The 24460-nt window shown below is 31.4% G+C and overlaps 1 protein-coding gene across 4 annotated transcripts in view; it reads right to left on the reverse strand.

Annotated features, from left to right (window-relative positions):
- Window positions 1-252: 252 nt before the first annotated feature.
- LOC111628731 (bromodomain adjacent to zinc finger domain protein 2B-like) overlaps window positions 253-24460 on the reverse strand; it is a 78617-nt gene continuing 54409 nt past the window's right edge. For 3 of the 4 annotated variants that reach the window (XM_023372567.1, XM_023372566.1, XM_023372564.1), the window contains 5 exons: window positions 24171-24366; window positions 18427-18516; window positions 2224-2280; window positions 2043-2152; window positions 253-720 (listed from right to left, as the gene is read on the reverse strand). In XM_023372567.1, the coding sequence (XP_023228335.1) occupies window positions 699-720; window positions 2043-2152; window positions 2224-2280; window positions 18427-18516; window positions 24171-24366 (475 nt within the window). In that variant the 3' untranslated portion in view covers window positions 253-698. The remainder of the gene's footprint in view (window positions 721-2042; window positions 2153-2223; window positions 2281-18426; window positions 18517-24170; window positions 24367-24460) is intronic. The other variant, XM_023372565.1, reaches the window with a different exon arrangement.

Consider the following 24460-nt stretch of genomic DNA (forward strand, 5'->3'; position numbering starts at 1 on the left):
AAAAAAAACTAATAGGTAGGTTTAAAATTAATAAATACAAATGTATTCTGACAGTGAATGAGTTAATTATGCTTTCTATTTGCAAAATTCCTCAACCTTAACACAAAATAAGAAAAAAAGTGAATTTTTAAGAAATTTGCGGGATTTCCCTGGATAAGAAAAATTTCCCGGGTTAAAAAAACAACCAGGATCCCGGAATCCCGTTTGAGAAACCCTAATGAAGTGTTTAGCCGGCAGGAAAGAGGGTAAGGGAAAGGGAAGGGGAAGAAGGAGGGAGAGGAGATAGACAGTAGTGAAAGGTAGGATCCCTCTGAACAGCGTACATATGGCCACAGTACCCTCTATGTTTCATGCTGGCATGCAGTTTTTATACTGCAAGGCCGTAGTCCCCCAAAGGGTCTATAAGTAAACCTGAGTGTAGTGAATGCCAATAATTGAGTGTCACCAAAAATAGCTAAGTGTAGAAGTTAGTGCCAAGTGGCTGTTATATTACATTTTTATATATTATATACATTTATTATATTACATTTTTAGAGCAGCAGTCTGCATAAGGGAGCATTATTTTAAGGAAGATTTATAAAGATCTATCTTTATACTCACAACACCACTTAATGCACACGGCAACAAGGTTCTTTACATTATGGTATACATAATCTCCCATGGTCAGTTTTCTAATAAATGGGCAGTCAAAAGATCTCTCACACATGAAAGGCAGTTATTCTATATATTAAAAAAAAGTAACATAAAATGTACATTAACAAAGAGCACAGATCATATGTATGTCTTCACCTCAAGTAGACAGAGTTAGAAGTGACCAGAGACCAGATTCAGGAGGTCACATGACCTTACTTTAAAATAAAAATCAACTTATTTATTTATTATTTGTACATTCTATTAGAAAGCATTTAGAAATTTTGACCCAAAGATGTTCATATCTTTTCAGCTAGAACTCCTCCTATATTTCTGGGAAGAAGTTAAAGTAAGGTAACTGGTAAATATACTGTACTTACTGATAAAAAATTGATGGTATAAGAATATGAATATGTACATAAGAAAATTATGTAATCACATAATTTTCTTGTATGTACATATTCACATTCTCTAAGATATGAAAGAATGGTGAGGATCTAATATCATTAACAACGATCTGAATGATCTTGTTACTTTGGTTAAGGGAGCATATTGCAGCAATCCTGAGGGTACTCTCTTAAGCAGACTTCACTGTATTACTTAATTTGTACCAATTCAACTATTTGAATTACATAAAATATACTTATTTCCCAGTTTTTCTTTTCTTTTTTTTCACTACTAGTGATCAGTAGCTAAAAGTTACTAATTAGCTAATCACTAGAATGCAACATAACTTCAAAAAAGAATTGTAGAAAAGTATAAAAGTGCACTGTTTCGATGATAAATTTTACATGATCACAAGCTTTAGATTTTGTATTGAAAATAGCTCCTTTTTTTAAAAAGTGGTACCAACACAGAATTTCATAGCATATTGAAATCATTACATTTTTATCAATTTCCAAAGTTTTATAAAATTGTACTGAAACAGTAACACTGCTTATAGGATTAATACAACTGTCAAACACTGCTGTAGTCTACACAGTGTGACACCATATGGATGCTACAGGGTAAGGTGAGATATGCATCCACAAACGTTTTCATTTGATTTTAGTGGTGGTTGTGCTTGTGAAGGGCTGTTTCACAATACAAATTTGTGAGTTTGCAACAATATATAGGCATATGCCATCATCCTACCATTATTTTTTCTGTTTGTTATTATCAAAACCAAAAACTTTTCCTGCATGCCTATGCCTCAATCTCACGGCATATCACTAATATTTTGTATTACTTTCAATAAACTTTGCCTTCTTCCACTTATATTGATTGGTTGTATGGATTTTTGACACAAAGACTATTATTTATTTACATACCATTTGGTGTAGTGCAGCTTGGCCATTTTGGCCAAGCATAAGAATAATAAAAAATTTTGCATCTACTAATATGTAACATTAATTTTCAATAGATTTACTCACTTTGAAAGTGGAGGTTCTAAGCAATTTAAATGAAATGTTTTAGGGCAACCATCACAAGATAATAATTTGCCCTTTTTCCCACAAAGAACACACACACGTTCTCCTGTTACCTAGAAAATTAATTAACATTCTGTGAAATTTTATTCAAAATTATCATTTCATAATTAAAATTTTATCTTACCTTACTTATGCATTCATAACAATACCAATCACCATCTGGAATGCTTTCCATTTTTGGCTATAAATAATAAATTAAATTTTTGATTTTATATTATGTATATTATTATTGATTCAATTAATCAACCCAAAAGCATACATTCATATTAAGAACTTCTGTTTTAGTAAAATGCATATTGTATATCCTTGATTAAACTCCAAAGAGCTTGTTTTTAAAACTTACACATCTCCTAGAATTTATTTGAAGATCTGGAATTTTTTGAGGTCAAGATTTATTACCTTGCAACAGGAGTTGCATGGGTAAAAATTGAAAGAAATACCTTATTAATTATTTCTACTCAAACTATCAAAACTATTTATTAACTGTATTTATGGGTTACAGCTAAAACATTTGAAATAATTATTGTTTTCATAATTAACCCAATTCTAATTCAGCTATTACATTGTCATTCATCTCTACTTTAATGTTGTTGTAGGAATCAAGATCTTGTCTACCATCTTCTCGTTCAAACTAATCATTTCTTTTGGAAATAGATGGCAAGTTTAAACCAGAGCTCTTCTAATTACACTTCAGCTGTTAGGGTCTTAACTTATGAACTTGATCACAATGTTTCCATGAATTTTGGAATAGAAAGTGTTGTCAGACTCTAGACAATTTGAAAAGGTAGAATTTTAGTTAAACTCCTTAACTGTCACTCTAAACTACATTACCCTATACAATGCTATATTTCAATATGTTTCTCTATGCTTTTCAATCTGGAGTTTATTTTTAATAACACTTTTACTTCCCAGGATTTATATTAATTTTGGGGTTTAATCAAGGAAATATGGTATTAAGAGATCTTCTATAATAAACTTTGACAAAAAAGTTCAAATAAAATTTATAAAAAGAAAAACTGAGATGCAAAAAGGTATTATAAACCTGAAACAGTTGGAAAGCTTTCTTCAAACGGAAAAATGCATATGAAAAGAATATGATAAAAAAAAAATTTTATAAAACTTTGTGCAGAACTTGAACAAGACTAAACCATTTTCAATTAACCACTAGACAAGCATCAAACTGGGTTGTAGCTAGACAACTAAACAATGAACAAAAATAAAACTAAAAAGAAGTTTTATAGCCATTGAAAGAGATCAAAGAATGGAGAGATAAAAACATTCTAATAATTGAATTATCAGATATAAGAAGGATACCTGTTATAATAAAAAATAATTTTTGAAGAATATCTGGTGATATATTTAAAATAAACAAACTCAATTTAGTTGAAATGATTCAGCAAAATTCACAAGCAATAAAGTTTTCAACCTCAGAAAGAGTTCAATGTTATTTAATAAGGGCAGTGTAGCACTTCGTGGCTATGATTGTATTATATATATATTTTTTTGTTTGTTTTCCGTTTATGTCGCGTCGCGCATATAATTTGTACCGTTTCCCTTCCGTTTCCTTCCTCGGTGCCTCCTGTTAGCCGATGGCTAAGTTTCCGGCGTCTGATTGGTCCGTGACAGTGTGACGGAGTTGGAGGGAGTTATAAAAGCGGGTGTAAGGAGTAAGAAAAGGACTCTTGGACTTTTTCGAGAAAGAAAGGGAGAGAACCGCAGACGAAAAAGGAAAGAAGAGCGACCGAGAAGAGAGTGGACCGTTGGTAGAAGAAAGGAAGTTGCGACTCGAAAAGAAGAAGATTCCCCATCGAAGCCCACAATCGGACCGCTACGACAGAACCCTTGCAAGTCCCTTAGGTACTCCGTCCAAAATATTTTTATTTTCGGATCTATATTTAATTGTCGAAAAAGAACGGGGCCTCGCGTGAGGAAGGTTAACGGAAAGGGGAACGTCAGGCTATTTCGTTATTTGTTACAATAACTGTCGGGTGTTGGACTGTTTATTGAGATATATATTGTACCGCGTTTTTTTTTTACCAAAATAAACCTTTGTTTGCCTGATCACACGTGTCTACCGATTTTTCATTGTCCTTCCCTTTGTTCTTTCTATCGTATATCTGTAACCGCAGACCACGTGCCTTGCGGAGTTCACAGCAGATAAATGACAAAAAATAACAGCAAAAGAGCTTTATAGAACAGTGTACTTTTCTTACAATAATTTTAAAAGCAATTCTTATAGACAAATAAAAGGAACTCTTATGAAAACATTTATATCAAGCATATTTGCTGAAATACATTACTGCTCATTTTTATAAAATTTGATATTGAGAAATATTAAAAAGCACTTATAAATAAATATCATTATGTTTATGAATCTAAGTATTTTATACAGAGAGAAAGGTAAGTACAAACTTGTCCAAGATCTTAACAACAATACAATAGAAGCAATTATAGTATTAGAGAAAATTAACAATACGATCATCAGTTATTTAGATATACAATTCAAATTGAAAGCAAGAAAACTAAGAATAAAAGAAATAAAATACAGAGACCAGACAAAATAATTAAAAATTACAACATTATATAAAAATTTAATGTGAAAAATATGATTAGTATATGTAACTTGATTTGCAAAAAATACAAAGTATCAAGGAGGAGGCAGATAGCCACTTATATTATGCCAAATGACATGTAACTGATGTAATATATTAAGTAATTGGAATATGGATACCTATACATAATGCTATTTTTGTTAATTAAAAATTAATAATAGTACCGTATAAATGTAAAGATAAACAGCATGTGTCTGGTGAGAACCTCACAGATCGCCAGATATGTTTTATAAAAAGTAAAGCAGAATTCCTTGAAATGTAGCCCAAATTATTCTTAAACTGGCCAAAAAAATAGTAAGTCATACAAATGTGTTAGCCTAGAAATCTTAAAATATTTCAATTTGCTACTTGTAGCCTAATATTGCAATCCTAAAACACAGCTGTATTTTTTGAGGTAAGAGAAAAAAAAAATCCATTTGTGACACCTGAAAATGTGTTACTGTACAAGCAAAGCCATATTGACCAAATTAGAATTGTTCTTGATCTGTTGTTCTCTTACAGTATGGAGGCACTTTGATCTCAATGAACAAGTTAACATATGCATATCACAGTTTGGACAGAGTTTTTTCACTTCAAATTTAAGTAGCCATATGTCAAACTAACTGAATTCCTTAACATAAAAATATCTATATCCCCGGCTGAGACAAAAGTACAGTTATAAACTAACAAGATTTTGAACTATCCAAGTTCGAATTAATGAGGATTTCCTGTAACAACTAAAGACCCATATAGATACAAATTATTTTCCTTTAAAGCAGTAATCAGAAGAATTATCACATTCTCAACTAATAAAGATGACCTAGATACAGAGTTCAAATTCTTAAAAGTTCAGCAGTATCCTTTAAAAAAATGCATCTATGAAAAATAAAGTAGCAAAACAGTTCAAAAAACATTAATAGGAAAAAGAAATAGTTTCACTCTTCACATAGGAAAGATAAGAATGTAAATAAAAAAAAACTTTAAACTAGAAAGTAACAGTCAAGATGGAGACAACTGAAACTAAAAGGAAAAAATCTCTAAAAACATTTATAAAGTAAAAACAGGTCATCTTAAAAAAATTACAATTTTTGAGTTTTTGATTTCATTGTAACATAGATTAAACACAGTAATTATGACTATATTCCTTATTTTTAAAATACATTAATAATAAAACATAAAGGCCAGATAACTAACTTATAAAGAAAAGTCAAAAAATTAGAAATTAATGAAATTAATAAATTCAAATATTGTAAATATACAATATAATCATAATCATCATGAATNAATTATAACATTGATCCTTTAAATACACTAAATACTTTATTTTAAAATATTCTGTGTTAAAATGGAAGTAAAGTTGCCAACTCTCTCAGATTTGCAGGTAGACTTCTGGCATTTGTCAAAAATTTTTAAAATCCTTGGATTGGTTTATTCTTTCCATATTATGCAACATGATGAACTTTTTTTTATACAGTAAAAGCTCGATATAACAAATCCTGCATTATTATGGATGACTGATGCTGATATGGTCAAAATTATAGGAAAATTATAAGAAAAATAATTCATTGTAATGGAATCCTGCTAATACAGACTATTTCTCAAATACCACAGTCCACTTTCCTTTTGTTGTTATGAACTTTTTAATTGCTGTTTTATTTGCTCATAATCATTGTTTTATCAGGCCTCGAAACAGAAAATGACTTCAAAATAAGTGAGAATAGTAACTCCCAGCAAGGAAAAAGTGACTGAACAGTGACTGAAATAAAATTAGTTGGCCACGATGATATACATTATTTGTAAGAAGTTGAATCCAAATGTTATTTTATGTTTGTCAGTTTTGTTTCATTTGTTGTTATAATTTAGTTTGAGAATGTTTTCTTTTGTTTAAAGGATAATATCATATTTTCATTATTAACTAATAGTTATTATGAATAAAGCAATCATAATTTATAATTATGACCAGAAAATACCACAAATACAAAGTTTTCTGGCTATTGGCACTGTTTTCTGCACCAGCATAATTTAGAACTAAGGCTGTGTACACATTAGGTGTTTTGAAACGCATGCTTTGGTAATGCACATTTTAAAAAACCAAGAGTTCTGCATAGATATACACACTCAAACATGTGCTTATGGCCAAGCACATGTCAAACGTGCATTGATAGATTTTGGTTAGAATGAGCGTTTTGCAGTCATCAGGTGCATGCTTTGAGATACATGTGCTGCTATTTTGTTGTACATTCAATTGCACGCTTTCGAGTAGAGTGAACACACGTTGGCTGAAATGGAGAACGATCATTTCGATACTGATCTATTCATTGATGAAATCTAAAAGTGACCAGTCACCATCAAATAATTTTAGAGATATTCTAAAAGAATTAAAAAACTTGGGTTCATATTGTCTTAGTTTTGGATACAATGTCACAAACATTCCATGCGTCAGTCTATTTCGTAATATTGGGTGCACCCAAAATTATCTTTACCTCTGCCATCATCTTTTATAATGACAATGGAGGTGGCACACACAAGCAATTACTTTCATGGCCATTTCCAAACTGAGCCAGTGTGAAAAGTTGTCAAATGCTGAGCTAAATGCGCGGTGTGTACGCTGCTAACATGCGTTTAACGCAACACTCAATGACTAATGTGTACTAACCCTAATGCTCACACAGGATCTAGATGTTTGTGTGCATTTCTCATGTGTGTGGTGAGAAATTTGTTTCTCGCTTCTGGATAAATAGCGTCATGATTGCGAATTATGATCCAAAAAGTCCGTTTTCACGTGATTTTTCCTCTTCTTGCATTTGCACAAACGCAGCCTTACAGCAAACACTCAGACTCTGGCAAAACCAAAACTGGAACTCAGAAATTTCTGATTTCATTTTTGAGTGCATTGTATCTGAGTCAGTTGACCAAAATTACCGAAAAGAGTCATTAATTATTCTTTGCTATATCTGTATATTTTTGATCTGTTCTTTACTCAGTTTCTTTACTTTTTGTAGAACATAACCATAGACTAATAAGCACTGGGTCAATCAGCCAGTTAGGTAATTAAATGCAAAAGGTGTCTATTAGAAGGTATATGGCATGCCTTTCTTAAAAAAAATTGCCTGTATATTTACCATTCTTTCTAATGAGTCATCATCTTAAATTTTGCAAATTAAAATTTGAATTGCTTAAAATTATTAATTAGAAAAAGTTTTCAGAGTTGCAGAATTATTAAAACTTAAAACAAAATTTCATTCTTTTCCTTTCAATATAACTTTAGTAACTCCAGATTTCCTACAGATGCTACTTTGTTATCCAATATTTTTATGTAAACATAAATGTTTCCAAACTTTACTATTTCATAAAACTCAAACAGAATTTGTTAAAAAGTATAATTATCAAATAACCAAAGTAGAATATTTGCTATAGTCACTAAAATATTTTATAGGAATTTGTTCTTTACACCAAAATATGTAACTTACCACATTATTAAAATATTATATTCAATAAATAAAGATTTTTATAACAAAATGACTTCATAAGAATTTTAAATATTTACCTGCATATAGATAAATCCTTATTTTGTTTATTTTTATCACGTTTTTCTGAAGATTTAGATTTTGAACTTTCAGACTTTTTAGATGAAGTATCTTTATGATCTTTACTAGCATCTTTATCTTTCTCTTTGGTTGAATGTTTTTGTTTGTATGTTTTCTTAGGCTGCAAAAGAAAAAATAAAATTTAATTTTAATGACATGAAGATAATGTTTACATATATTTTATAACTGTGAAATCAAAAACATTATTATTACAACTGAAAAAAAAACTAGAAGAATTACACCTTTCACTGTAATAATTTTTTAAAATCTTTTAAACATAGTTAAACATATCTTTAATTTAAAATATGTAGACTTTCAACAGCTCTTTTCGTAATTTTAAAATAAGTATTTGAATAAAATCAAATGCCTAAAAAATACCAAAAAAATGGAAAATAAACTAAATATTATAGTTAAGAAGTATTTATTATTTTTCAATACAAGGGGGGGTGAAAACAAGGTGGATTTCTCGCACTCATAACAACTGTAAAGATCAGCCTGAGGAGGTGGGGGTGAATATGAATGTGGTGTCACCACTGCCGGATGACAATGAGAAAAATATAGGTGATTTGGTAATTGCATGTCAAGAAACTGATGATCACATTCGTTCGACAAAGGGCATGTTATTAATTAGAGGAGCGACTGGAATCCCCACTCACCTACATGACTTTAAGGTAAGGAACCCTGTTGATTCGCCCCTTTCTTGACCAGGGGGGTCCTGGTCAAGAAAGGGGCGAATCAACAGAGTGAGCATGTCAATTGCATTTGCGTGGGTGACGCTGCCCAGATCCCTGTAATAAAACACCACCATGAAATAGGGGGCATATGGGGGTTGAAAAAACACTAAGAAAACTTAGAGATATCTACTTTTTCCCTGATATGAGAACTAAAGTCAAGAACTATATAATGTCATGTGGGACGTGTCAGCATTTTAACCGAGTCACCCATAAGGCTCCTGTCCAAGAAGTGATTCACCCTGATAATCCGATGCAGGTGGTTGCGGTCAATGTGGTTGGACTGGTGCTTGAGCCCCGAAAAGGGAATCGATATATCATTATGTTCATTGACATGTTCACAAGATTCGTTGAAGCAATCCCGGTACCTGAGATATCATCCAAGACAATAGCTGACTCGTTATTTGAGAACACTGTGTGTCGTTACAGTGGGGGGCAGACACTCATCTCCAACTGAGGGACAAATTTGACTTCAAAACTCACGACTGGCGCATGCAGGTTACTTGGCATTGATCATAAGACAACCACTGCATATAGACCCACATCTAATGGGACTTGTGAAAGAGCCAACAAGACAATTATCGAGATGATTGCAAAAATCTCGAATGGTGATAATGCCAACTGGAATGAGTACATCCCTGCCACATTATTGGCATACCGTAACACCACCCACGGGTCAACAGGAGAAACCCGAGCCTTCCTAATGTACGGTTTCGATCCAGTACTCCCAAGTGAATTGAGGGTCAAAGATCCGGAAGCAAAAGGTGGAGGGATCGTTGAATATCATGAGAGACTGATGAGCAAACTTAGGGTCTGCCACAGGGCTGCTGACCCTAAGTTTAGGTGTAGGTGAATTACCACGTGACAGTGGTAATTCACCTACAATTAGTGAGAATATTAAGTCTTTTGATTTACCACAGTAGGAATGGTTTAGACCTAATGAACATTTACATATATGAAAATGATCTTTATTGTCACTAACTAATGCTACAATAACTGAATAACTGAAAAAGCTATGAGTGATAAAGTTTTTCAATTCATAAATAATGAGAAAAAAGTTTTCAAAAGCAGTAACACATTTAACACATTAATACAGAATAGTAATAAAAATCTTTTAAAATCTTTAAAAATTAACCTGTTATTTTAAAAATAAATAGTACACATTGATAGAAAGTCCATAAAGATTGCACTAAGTTACGTATGAGCTAAATGATAGTGCCATTATTTGCCTTATCAGATCACGGGGCTGGAAGCTAATTCTGCCTCAATCAAAAATATGGCATAAAGGTCAATTACAAAGTTGTAGATAATGAAAAAACACGTAATTCCAGTGTTTCTTCCATTCCAAAATATCAAACAGACTGTAAAAACTGCCACTGCATGCATTATTGCATAACAAGAGTGCAATGCAGGAGACTGAACACAATATTCACATAGCTACAAATAAAATCAAAATTTCAAAATTTTTGATTTTTATTAATTTGAAAAATGATTGTGACATTTCATTAAAAGTCAGTCTAAAGAATGTAAAGCTTTCACTCTGATTTGACAGCTGAAATATTTTAGAAATTTTACAAAAAGTAACTATACAAAATAACTTGCACAAAAAATAATTTATTAAATCAGCTCTAAGCAGGGCTAGTGCTACCACATTGGCAAACTGGGCATTTGCCCAGGGAGGCAAATAGCAAGGGTGAAAATTTTCAGGCATTCTTTTTAAAATTTTTATTTATATTACACAGTGTGAATTGAATATTGATTTATGGAGCAAGGTATGGTATTTCAAAGCAAAATTTTTTTCATTTATTTTGAAGGAGGATAAGGGGCATCAAATGCATGTCTTGCTCCAGGCAGCATAACTCTAGCACTGGCTCTGAGCCATGTTACCCAAATAGTTAAATAACTGAGAAAATTATATCATGACTTAAATAATTTACAATAACAAGTTAAAAATAAAATAACAAGTTAAAAATTCTTACTTTATTCTGACTGCAACCTGTACAAGACCATTTCCCTTTAGGCATTCTAAAAATATGTCATCATAATTATAAGAAATATTTTTTAAAAATAAATATGTTAAGTAATTAATTAAAAAAAATTTTAAAACTCTTCAAAATTATATCTATAATGAATCAAGAATTCTTGCTATGATATTAATATATTTAATTATAGTTAGATCAAATTTTTATTATTATAGTTGTATGTAATAATAATAATAATTTGACAGTGGTTCATTTTAATAACTTGAGAAAAATTCACATCCTGCAAGAAAATTCATAAAACAAATGCTTATAACTTCTGATAAGTGAATCATTTGGAAAAAACATGTCAGATAAAAGTTTGCATGTTTTTTACTTAGAATCATAACATGCCATAAAAATAGAGTTCCCATTTAAGAAGATGAAGCTGACTCCATTTTCACCAATTGTAGTGACATCTATGATGAAGCTAATAGTGTCCTTACAGTCTAACATTTTTTGGTCTGCAATTTGAAAAAACTGTAGACCTATAAATTTCCACTGTTGTCCATCTGTCTGTCCTCCTTTAATCTTGAGAATGGTATTAGACAGATAAAATTCGAAACCAGATATGGAATGATTAGCAGCAAAAGACCCTGATTAACTATATATGAACTACTGGTATAGACCAGAAGTCATATTTTAATTCAAAAATTTTTCCCAGAACTGAGTTAGATAAATGACTGGAATGATTCTACTGTTATAGAAAAGTATGATGTACAGGGGCAAGATTATACTAAAATGGAGAGAAGGTATATTTTAAATTAAATGAATTAAAATATAATATAATTAAAAATTGAAGTCTGGCATTGTGACAATGTCACAATAAACAACTGCTTGTGGTTTAATACATTTTTTGCAGGATGCATATTTTGTGAGTTATTCCTGTGAATTGATTGAAATGAACCATTCTGTAAACAGATTTTTTATTTTCTTGACAAGTAATCTTAGACCTGGACTAATTAATGTAATTTTATACTTTAAACATAACATGCAGATTAAAATTATAATTTTATAATTTTAATCTGCATGTTATGTAGATTTAAAAGTCAATTTGAAAGCAAATGCAAGTTACATGGCTACCTATTGATTTTAAATTGAAATTATGAACTTATTCAACAGCTGATAAGTGTCACACAAAATGCCAAAATGTATATTTTATTCTAAATTCACTTTTATTAACCCTTTTAGTAAGTAACAAAATTCAATCTAAAAACATCGTGTTATAAAATTTATGCTTGTATAACCACTTAATTTAGATAATTTTGCTGCAAACAACTAAATAGTTTTGTATTTTTAATGAATGGCTATCTAAATAGGCATTACTATAATTTTAACTACAAAAGTAGAGTTCATTGAGATTGGATAAGGGAGAAGTTGGCTTAAGAGAGCACATGCTCAAGTTCTCAATTTTCTCCCCTTTGTTTTACAATAGCAGAACTCCTGTTAATAGAGCACTGAATAATAGAGCAGTCCATTTAAATCAGCACTGTGCCAGTAGCATTTTTAGAGCATACATACAAGAAAGACATTGGCTATACATGAAGTGTAGGGTTTCTCATTTCCCGGTCTTTTGCTTGTCCCGGGATCCCGGGATAAAAGTGAACTGTTTCCCGAGATCCCGGGATAGAATTAATTATTTTTAAGGTATACAAAATATCTTGAAATCAAATGATATAATTATTTTCCATTTTTTAAAGTAATTTTAAAGTTCTGTANATTAGATAAATTTATCTTACATAGTTTTCAATTGTCATTCACTATGTAATTCTAAGCAAACATTAGCTGTATGGTTCTACCTGCATATTAAAATTAGTCATTATAAAAATCAAGAGTTTTAACTCTTTCCAACAAACATTTATATAGTATTATTTATCATCATCATCATTAATTAAATTTGCCTACTTTTTATACTTTATGTTTTTTTTTTAATTTTTTGATATAATTTCTAAATAATGCAAATAATAACTGCATGGTGGTGCTTTTATTGTAACTGTTATTTTCAACCAAAATTTATATTTACAAATGTTGATTTCAAGTTAGATAAAATTTAACTTGAATAAACTTGTTTCTAAATAAATGACCTTATTTTGCACATACCCAAACAAGGTCATTTACTTAGAAACAACAATGTACTGTATACAACCAAAATATTATTTATAAAAACATACTTCTACAACATAACAACATAAGAGGAACTATATTTTCTTTGAAAATATTATAGTTATTTAAAAATGTGATATAAAAATGCCATATAAGATAAGATTATGCATTGCTGTGGTGGAAAGCTCAACATGTCTATTCGCAATGTGATAATGCTCATGCAAGTTTAAACTTGCATAGTTGTTACTGTAGTGTCTTTGTTGGGCATGACTGCTTATTATTCAATGCAATGTCCCAGTTTGAGCAGTGTGCAAATATCAAATTCATGTGCAAATTGGGGAAAACTGCTGCAGAGATGCTGTCGGCCCTGCAGCAAGTTTATGAGGAAGTGGCCCAACAAGTAGCACGAACAGTGGTTTCTCCATCATGACAATGCACCGAGTCACACATCGCTTTTTGTGTAGCAATTCCTCGCCAACAAAAGTATTCCAGTCATCACCCAGTTACCTTACTCTCTAGATCTTGCTTCCAGTGACTTTTAGCTGTTCCCTACTCTCAAAATGGACCTCAAAGGGATGCTTTTCATAAGCAGGGAGGACATCATATTAAATATGATGGCCAACTCCGGAAGATTCCATGCCTGCTTTCAACAATGGCAGGCATGGAATCACAATTCCAGGAACTTTTTGACTGCCCCTTGTATATATATAGTCTCTCCTTGACTTATGATGGGGTTACATTCTGAAAATCAAAAGTCAAAAATAAAAAAATAGGCTATATGCAAGGTTATATAGTATGTAACATTGCTTATTGTTTCTTTGCAGACACACTAAGGTGACATATATCAACACTTGGCAACTTATTGACTATTTATTCAGTTGGGAGGCCTTTTACATTACGCGTTTCGGGCATTGGCCCATCTTCAGCCAACATAAAACACAAACCACTATTGTACAGATGTCGAACAGGATGGACAATTTCATATTTCATATACAACTTGGATAACAAACAAGGTCGACGATAATCATTGGAGAACAAACAGGGTCGTAGATAGCAGCTTGACTACTGGGCTTTTAAATATGGCTTTCTTATAATTTACACAAAATTCAAATAAATAGATTGACAATTACAACATATCTTAACAATATTTGTTTTTACCTGTGGTTGATATTCGCATATTACACCGAAATTCATTCGATATTAGTTGTCGCCCTTTCTTTCCGAACAAAATTTCACAAAGTCATCTTAGCAATATTATCCAAACTNCAAATATTGTTCATTAGTTTCTTTTATATTTGCAGAATAGGCTAAAAGTGACAAATTTTCTCATTTGGGGCCCCTTGGAAATTAGATGAAAGAAGGCAACCTAGATGAAAAGGGGGACATGTACCACAAGATATGGGTGCCCCTACAGACAATGATAATAATTAATCACTATCACAAAACAACTAACCCATCTGGCCAAAAAGAAAAAAAAAAAAAATTATTATTAATTATTGTCACAATAACACTAGATGTATTGCAACAATAATTAGACTAAAATTAAACTAAAAACTAAATATTTATTCACTAAAACTAAGCTAATTGTTAGTAAGAAGAAATAATAATAACAAAAAAGACAAGTTAATGAAATAACAGATAACAGCTTCCTTTGGAAAAAAATAAAGATTTCAACAGAGTAAGTTGGCAACACGGGATCTTTTTCTTCAATACCAGAGACCACAAAGTTACAATATTGGAGATTTTTCTATTTAAACACTGTGTTGCTGATCTGTCAAAGAGTACTAAAAACATTCTACTTACGATAGTCCCTTTCTTCCAAATTCAATATACCAATTCCTTATGGTTTTATTCTTTAGAATCACATTTTCCAAATAAGTACGTATTTTCACACTGTATAACTGCTCTTTTCTTCTAAAACTGTTTTTAGAAACTCTCTTAGCAATCTTCTCTCCAAACTTACAGGGTCTCTCACTTACCATATCCAGACCAATTCTGGTCCTGTGAATCTCCCACAGCTGGTTCGACTGGTTCTTCTTCATAGGGGTCCATATAACCCCCATCACAACAATAGGGAAAAGCATGAACAAAGAAGACAAAGACTTGAAAAGTTCAGAGCCAAGGGAAAGTAAAAATAGAATGCTATAAAATGGACAATTATGATGAACAGCCACAATGAAATCATAAGATGTCTTAACATAAAATTTAAATTCTATACTACTCAAAATAAGTATGAACTATAATTATATCAAATTTATTTATAGTGGAATTAAGTTGATTTTGAATATGATGATGTTCATAAACAGTTGTTAGCAATTGTCTAAGGCTCTATGTCCTACTAAAAGTTACTTGGAAATTAAACCATTAAACTTTTGAAAAAATAAAATTTTATTTTTTCAATATTTTCAATTGCATTTTGTATTAACTAAGAATGTGAATGAATACATGAAACATAAGATTAACAGAACGATTATATATATAAAAACAAATTAAATACAATCAAATTTATCATTATATACTCAAGTCTGCTTAAGAGAGTACCTTTGGAATCACTGCATTATACTCCTTTACTGCAAGTAACATGATCACCAGGGGGCTGTTAATAATATTCAATTCTCTCCATTGTCTCAAGAGCTCTATGTAATTTAAAACACATTTGAAAGTGTTAAAATTAATTATCCCATTTTTACTGTGATTACGTATTGTTTTCCATTCTTATAATATTTTTATTGGATTATTACAAAATTGTTCTATCAAATAATCAGTAAATACAGTATATTTACCAGTTATATTATTTTCACTTCTTCCCAGAAATACAGGAAGTGATCTAACTGAAAATATGTGAACATCTTTGCTCCAAAATTTCTGAATGCTCTCTAATGGGACAACATATAAAAACAAATAATTACAATACCAAGTATGGTCATGTGAAAGCTGGTCACTAATCTGTTCTTGTCTTGCCCTAAGAAGATAAGAATCTGTGGTTTTTACATACACATTTTATGATACTTTTAAAATGTATAATTGATTCTCATTTGTGTCTGATAAAAACCCATTCATTATGATTCTGTACAAAATATCCATGTATTAGGAAACTGACCAATAAAATATTTCACCAAATCTCCACCCAACATATACCATAGTGTAGAGCAGGGATGGGCATTATTTTCCTATGTAAGGGCTGCATTTCAAAACTTTTGAACTGACATGGGTTGCATACAAGACAAAAGAGGGAATAAAATGTCAGTAAATCACAATTATTTATTCATATACAATTATAAATTAGCATAAGTATACTTAATTTAGCTTTTGGAATTGATGTAAATGTAATATATTGGAAATATTTGGTTAAATATTAGTCACTGCTAGTTTTAAATTAGTTTCAATGTTTTCATTAGCTGGTTTCTTGTATTATTTTTACTAAATTCATTGCGAAAAAACTATTCACATACGTAAGTTGTAGAAAATAACATTTGAACTTTTGCTGCATACTTCCTTAAGCTGGGAAATTGATATATTTATTCATATTTTATGCGAGGCAGGACGCATGCGGCCCTTGGGCCACGAATTGCCAATCCCTGGTGTAGAGATTCCTGTTATCATGTCTCTTAGCAGTACTGTACATAACAAAATCTTACTTAGAATAGTGTTTTCTTATGCAGACTGTTGCAATAAAAATGTCACTATCATGGTGTTCATTTGAATGGACTGCTCTACTATCTGATGCTCTGTTAACAGGAGTTCTGCTAATGTAAAACATAGAGGAGAAAATTGAACATGAGAAAGTGCTCTCTTAAGTGGACTTGATTGTATTTATATATTAGAACTCAACAATACATACAGTATAATTTAACTCTATATGCAATGTAAGATTATTATAAATATGTTATAATCATTTTCTAATGATAAGAACATAATATTAAGATATTTTTAAATTAAAGATTAGATAATATGTACTGTACAGAAAGTACAGTACATATTATGTAAGAATTTAGATGAATTGTAATAAAAAAAAACTAAAAATATATTCAATAAAGAATCTTAGAGATATCTTAAATACAGCAAAATCAAACAAACATAAAATCATTAAAAAATTTAGAAAGTTCTGAGAATAAAAAATGAATTATGTTAATCCAAAATAGGATATTAATGATGATGTTTAGATAATGGAAAATGTTTTGATATATTATTAATTAAAAAACCAAATTTTTTAGTAAAATCAAATAAATAATTGTGAAATAGATAAATTAAGAAATTTGAAAAAGAGAGAGTAATTGTTTTGCTCAAATTTTTTTAATATATTAAGATTAAAATGATAAGTAAATTAGTAGTTTATTAAATGATGGACTGTAATACAAAACTGCAAAATGAAGATTAGTAACAATATTAAAATGTAAACATTTATAGGCAACTGTCAACCATTTTATATATTTATACATGAAATTGATAAAATTTATTTAGTTTAAAAATTTTTGATAGAAATTATTTAAGAGAAATATCAAACATTATATGTTGCAATACTGATAAAATGGCAAGTAGACAATTTAAAAACTGTAATGTACAACTTTTTTAAAAAACAAAAATTAATAGTATTTTATTATCACAAGAATCCTTAGTAATAAGTTACTCAAAACAAAATAGAAAGTTTATCCTCAAAGTTAAAAAACTACAAGAGTTTGATAATTTTATATGATACAAATGTTTCCTGAAATGCAAGTTTTATAGATTAGGAAAATATATACAGTAGAGCATCGATTATCCGATCCCCAATTAACCGTCACATTGGTTAATCGACCGTTCTAGTCGGCAAATTCAAATGTCCGCTAGTGATGTGGCACTACAATATTTGGCTATGTCTTGGCTACTTTAATAGTATTTTTATGTGTTTTAGCTGGCAGCATGGCTCGACCATAAAAGGGAGCCACTATTTAAATGAGGCTTAATTTTCTAATTTTTAACGATACAATAGTGACGATTATTATTTTAAAAAAATTTGTGTTAGGCTTAACATCGATGAAAATTCAACGTGAAGTAGGTTAATAGCGATATACTAATATACTAATTACATGAGATATACTAATATACTATACTAATAATGTATTTTTTCATATTTTTCGGTTATCCGACCAACTCCAGTCCCCAATTGAGTTGGGTAATTGATGCTCTACTGTATACATATTCATATCTAGTGATAATATTCTTTAGTACAACATCTTTTAATATCTTAGTAATATTTTAAAAATTATTTCAAAATTAAAAAAAAAATCTATTAATTAAAATTTATAATTATTTCTCACCTTAAAACAGTAAGTATGATATCCTTTGTCACAACCATCACATAATAGGAGCATTTCTTCATTATCTCCATTATGACAAAACTGACAACTCTGAAAACAAAATTTAAAATTATTCATTTTATCTGCATATTTTACATTTAAAAATAATTAAATCATAAAGATTGATCATTTGAAGATAAATATTTAATGAATAATCAAATATTTTATTAAAAACATAATAATATTTTGAATAGACATTTGCATTTCAAAAAACAAGAAAATGAATACAGAAAAAAAATAATAGTAGCTTTTAAAAAATGATTATCAATCATTAAAAACATTTCATCACCATGAATACAAGGTTATTTTTAACTGTTTAGTACTTTGGTTCATAGTGTTGATGTATTTCAAATAAAAAAAAATAATAAAAAACTTTCTATGGTACATAAGACGTCTGGTATTTCTAATTGCTTTTCTAAGGCATAGAAATCGCACTTTTGGTAGAAGTGCGTCACAGCCGTATGGTAACCTTATACAGAAGATGGTCATGGGAAAGATCCCACTATTACGGCAGGTAATCAGAAAGTTCAGTTTTTCTTTTATCCTGGTTAGGGCTAGAACCGCTTTTCTATAGCATTTGGCCGGCGCCGCCATTAATACAAAATAAATACAACCTCACCATAAACTGGAACTATAATATTTGTAACTCACACCTAACTTCAAAATTTCCAGCAAATAAACGTCAAGAATACACATCAAACGTTTTCGGCCACTAAATTTATCGGTCTTCTTCAGGAAATACAACTGGAAAAACCGTTCTATAAATAGAACTTAGCTGCCTTTTAAATTTTAAAAGAACGAAAAACGACTGTGACGTATCGTGTATGACGTATATTATGAGTCAAGATAGCGTTTCCACGCTGATGATACAGGAATGACATCCATGTTGATGCAGTTTCCACTCATGCTCGCCTTGTAGATCTCTATTGCTTTCAAAAATTTTTATATCTTGCCTGTCAAAAACCTTGTGTATTAGCTTGGCCTGGTCCCAACAGGGGGAAATTCCCGGATTGCTGGCATACCGTGCTAAAGCGGTATTGCTGTTACCTTTTAGCATGTCATATTTGTGCCAGCGATCCGGGAATTTCCCCCTGTTGGGACCAGGCCAAGCTAATACACAAGGTTTTTGACAGGCAAGATATAAAAATTTTTGAAAGCAATAGAGATCTACAAGGCGAGCATGAGTGGAAACTGCATCAACATGGATGTCATTCCTGTATCATCAGCGTGGAAACGCTATCTTGACTCATAATATACGTCATACACGATACGTCACAGTCGTTTTTCGTTCTTTTAAAATTTAAAAGGCAGCTAAGTTCTATTTATAGAACGGTTTTTCCAGTTGTATTTCCTGAAGAAGACTGATAAATTTAGTGGCCGAAAACGTTTGATGTCTATTTTTGACGTTTATTTGCTGGAAATTTTGAAGTTAGGTGTGAGTTACAAATATTACAGTTCCAGTTTATGGTGAGGTTGTATTTATTTTGTATTAATGGCGGCGCCAACCAAATGTTATAGAAAAGCGGTTCTAGCCTAACCAGGATAAAAGAAAAACTGAACTTTTTGATTACCTGCCGTAATAGTGGGATCTTTCCCATGACCATCTTCCGTATAAGGTTACCATATGGCTGTGACGCACTTCTACCAAAAGTGCGATTTCTAAGCCTTAGAAAAGCAATTAAAAAACTTTCAAATGTACTTTTTAAAAGAACACATGAACTAAAATTACCATTGTTATTCATTAAGAATTATTCTTGACTACAAAATCTGAGTCAAACTGACTCACATGTTTAAAATTAAGAGTCAAATTTTAAAATATAGGAGGCAAGATAATGTTTTCAATGCTAAAAAGAAACACTTAAACATTTTTAATGTTGTCCCTCATTATATAAACAATGAGGAAGAAGTCATTAATAAGTTACAAAACAATACAAAAATGAAACTAAATTGGTCATTAATATGAAAACAACCTTTACTTCTCATCATAATCCCTATCCATTTAGGCACTTGTCCCATTTTTTTACAAGTCTCTGAAAGCTGGTACTGTAGAATTCTTTTAGTTGCTATCAGTGCCAAATAGTGCCTTCTTTCTCTATGGTGTCATTAGTGGGAATTTATTTAGTTCCCTTAAACAAGGAAACTAAATAAATGGAAATCTCTAGAAGCAAGGTTGGGGCTATAGGATACTCCAGGATTTCTCATTTCAATTCACTCAGTCTCTATAATCCTAATGGCAGTATGATGATGTAAATTGTCATGTAACAGCATCACATCTTTTGTGAGGAGTCCTGGTTGCTTTTGCTAAATAGCAACATTTTTTTGAGAATGTTAGTGTAAGATTTGGCCATTACAGTCTCTTCATGAGGCTGGAATGCAATAAGCAATATACTTTGGCAATCCCAGAAGACTATCAATATCATTTTCCCAGTCAATGGCATCATGTTGAACTTTTTGCTTACAGGTAATGCATGCTTTTTCTCAGGCTCATAGAAATGCACCCAGAACTCATCATCTGTGACAATCCAGGCTTATATGTCATCCCCTTCGTATGAGATGCTGCAACACCAGGCCCATTCTCTGGCTTTTGTCTTGGGGTTTCAGCATGTATAAATGATTATCAATCATTAAAAACATTTCATCACCATGAATACAAGGTTATTTTTAACTGTTTAGTACTTTGGTTCATAGTGTTGATGTATTTCAAATAAAAAAAAATAATAAAAAACTTTCTATGGTACATAAGACGTCTGGTATTTCTAATTGCTTTTCTAAGGCATAGAAATCGCACTTTTGGTAGAAGTGCGTCACAGCCGTATGGTAACCTTATACAGAAGATGGTCATGGGAAAGATCCCACTATTACGGCAGGTAATCAGAAAGTTCAGTTTTTCTTTTATCCTGGTTAGGGCTAGAACCGCTTTTCTATAGCATTTGGCCGGCGCCGCCATTAATACAAAATAAATACAACCTCACCATAAACTGGAACTATAATATTTGTAACTCACACCTAACTTCAAAATTTCCAGCAAATAAACGTCAAGAATACACATCAAACGTTTTCGGCCACTAAATTTATCGGTCTTCTTCAGGAAATACAACTGGAAAAACCGTTCTATAAATAGAACTTAGCTGCCTTTTAAATTTTAAAAGAACGAAAAACGACTGTGACGTATCGTGTATGACGTATATTATGAGTCAAGATAGCGTTTCCACGCCGATGATACAGGAATGACATCCATGTTGATGCAGTTTCCACTCATGCTCGCCTTGTAGATCTCTATTGCTTTCAAAAATTTTTATATCTTGCCTGTCAAAAACCTTGTGTATTAGCTTGGCCTGGTCCCAACAGGGGGAAATTCCCGGATTGCTGGCATACCGTGCTAAAGCGGTATTGCTGTTACCTTTTAGCATGTCATATTTGTGCCAGCGATCCGGGAATTTCCCCCTGTTGGGACCAGGCCAAGCTAATACACAAGGTTTTTGACAGGCAAGATATAAAAATTTTTGAAAGCAATAGAGATCTACAAGGCGAGCATGAGTGGAAACTGCATCAACATGGATGTCATTCCTGTATCATCAGCGTGGAAACGCTATCTTGACTCATAATATACGTCATACACGATACGTCACAGTCGTTTTTCGTTCTTTTAAAATTTAAAAGGCAGCTAAGTTCTATTTATAGAACGGTTTTTCCAGTTGTATTTCCTGAAGAAGACTGATAAATTTAGTGGCCGAAAACGTTTGATGTCTATTTTTGACGTTTATTTGCTGGAAATTTTGAAGTTAGGTGTGAGTTACAAATATTACAGTTCCAGTTTATGGTGAGGTTGTATTTATTTTGTATTAATGGCGGCGCCAACCAAATGTTATAGAAAAGCGGTTCTAGCCTAACCAGGATAAAAGAAAAACTGAACTTTTTGATTACCTGCCGTAATAGTGGGATCTTTCCCATGACCATCTTCCGTATAAGGTTACCATATGGCTGTGACGCACTTCTACCAAAAGTGCGATTTCTAAGCCTTAGAAAAGCAATTAAAAAACTTTCAAATGTACTTTTTAAAAGAACACATGAACTAAAATTACCATTGTTATTCATTAAGAATTATTCTTGACTACAAAATCTGAGTCAAACTGACTCACATGTTTAAAATTAAGAGTCAAATTTTAAAATATAGGAGGCAAGATAATGTTTTCAATGCTAAAAAGAAACACTTAAACATTTTTAATGTTGTCCCTCATTATATAAACAATGAGGAAGAAGTCATTAATAAGTTACAAAACAATACAAAAATGAAACTAAATTGGTCATTAATATGAAAACAACCTTTACTTCTCATCATAATCCCTATCCATTTAGGCACTTGTCCCATTTTTTTACAAGTCTCTGAAAGCTGGTACTGTAGAATTCTTTTAGTTGCTATCAGTGCCAAATAGTGCCTTCTTTCTCTATGGTGTCATTAGTGGGAATTTATTTAGTTCCCTTAAACAAGGAAACTAAATAAATGGAAATCTCTAGAAGCAAGGTTGGGGCTATAGGATACTCCAGGATTTCTCATTTCAATTCACTCAGTCTCTATAATCCTAATGGCAGTATGATGATGTAAATTGTCATGTAACAGCATCACATCTTTTGTGAGGAGTCCTGGTTGCTTTTGCTAAATAGCAACATTTTTTTGAGAATGTTAGTGTAAGATTTGGCCATTACAGTCTCTTCATGAGGCTGGAATGCAATAAGCAATATACTTTGGCAATCCCAGAAGACTATCAATATCATTTTCCCAGTCAATGGCATCATGTTGAACTTTTTGCTTACAGGTAATGCATGCTTTTTCTCAGGCTCATAGAAATGCACCCAGAACTCATCATCTGTGACAATCCAGGCTAATATGTCATCCCCTTCGTATGAGATGCTGCAACACCAGGCCCATTCTCTGGCTTTTGTCTTGGGGTTTCAGCAGGTATGGCACTCATTGTGAGCATACTTTGCAATAACCTAATCTGTTATGAATAATGTTATAGGCTAAGCTGACCTGAGTCTATAACATTGCTCACACTAGCAACACTTTCAGCACTAATACTTTGACATTGAGACAACTGAGGAGCAGTCGTCAGTTTTAACTGCTTGGGACCAAAGGCTTCATTGCATTTATTTATATGTTTCTTGCAGCTTGAATCTTGGAGGACTGCAGTATGGGGGTGTGCTGGTCGCTATTTGGTCCTGAATGCATTTACAAAAATAAATAAATAAATTCCACATGGAAAGTGAAAAAAGCTAAAAAAGCAAGTTTGCCTCAGAAAAAGCTAAAAAAGAGAGGAGCTATGAATAAAGCTAAAAAAGTGAGTCACTTTAAGCCCTATGCTCATCATCCATGAGAGCTCATGAGACCTTTTGTAATTAACAATAAAGTTGTTATGTTGTTAAAGGCTTAGTTAATTGTGAATACAGAAATATTAACATGCAAAAATAATGCAATATGAAATCATCCATGAATAACAAATGAGTTTAACTTGTAATAACTGTAATAAAATGAACAATCTTTTGATTTTTGAAATCAATACATTGCTCAATTTATTATACTTATTACAAATTGTTCAAAAGTCAAAAACATATGTAAAGTAAGAAATTTAAACCACAATAATAGTTATTATAAAAATAAAATTAGTTAATTTTAATTAGTTTTTATATAAAAATAAAATTTAACTTACAGCTCTCATAATTGATTTATCCCATGCAACACACGTTTCTAAAAGATTGATACACATTGCTAGTTGTCCAGACGTCTTACATTTCTTTACGGATTCACGCCACTTAAACAGTCCTACTGGGATATCATCACTACCTTTCTCATCTGTATTTTGTGTTTTTCCACTAGAGGTTGAACATAATTTCAGTTCACTGCTGCTATCAAATATATATACGTAAATATATATAAATTTCACATAATGTTGTGTATTTTAATAAATTATAATTAATAATAAAATAATTCAGATAATAT

This window comes from Centruroides sculpturatus, unplaced genomic scaffold, assembly GCF_000671375.1.
Source record: "Centruroides sculpturatus isolate CEXI.00-Female unplaced genomic scaffold, Cexi_2.0 scaffold598, whole genome shotgun sequence".
Lineage (NCBI taxonomy): Eukaryota > Metazoa > Arthropoda > Arachnida > Scorpiones > Buthidae > Centruroides > Centruroides sculpturatus.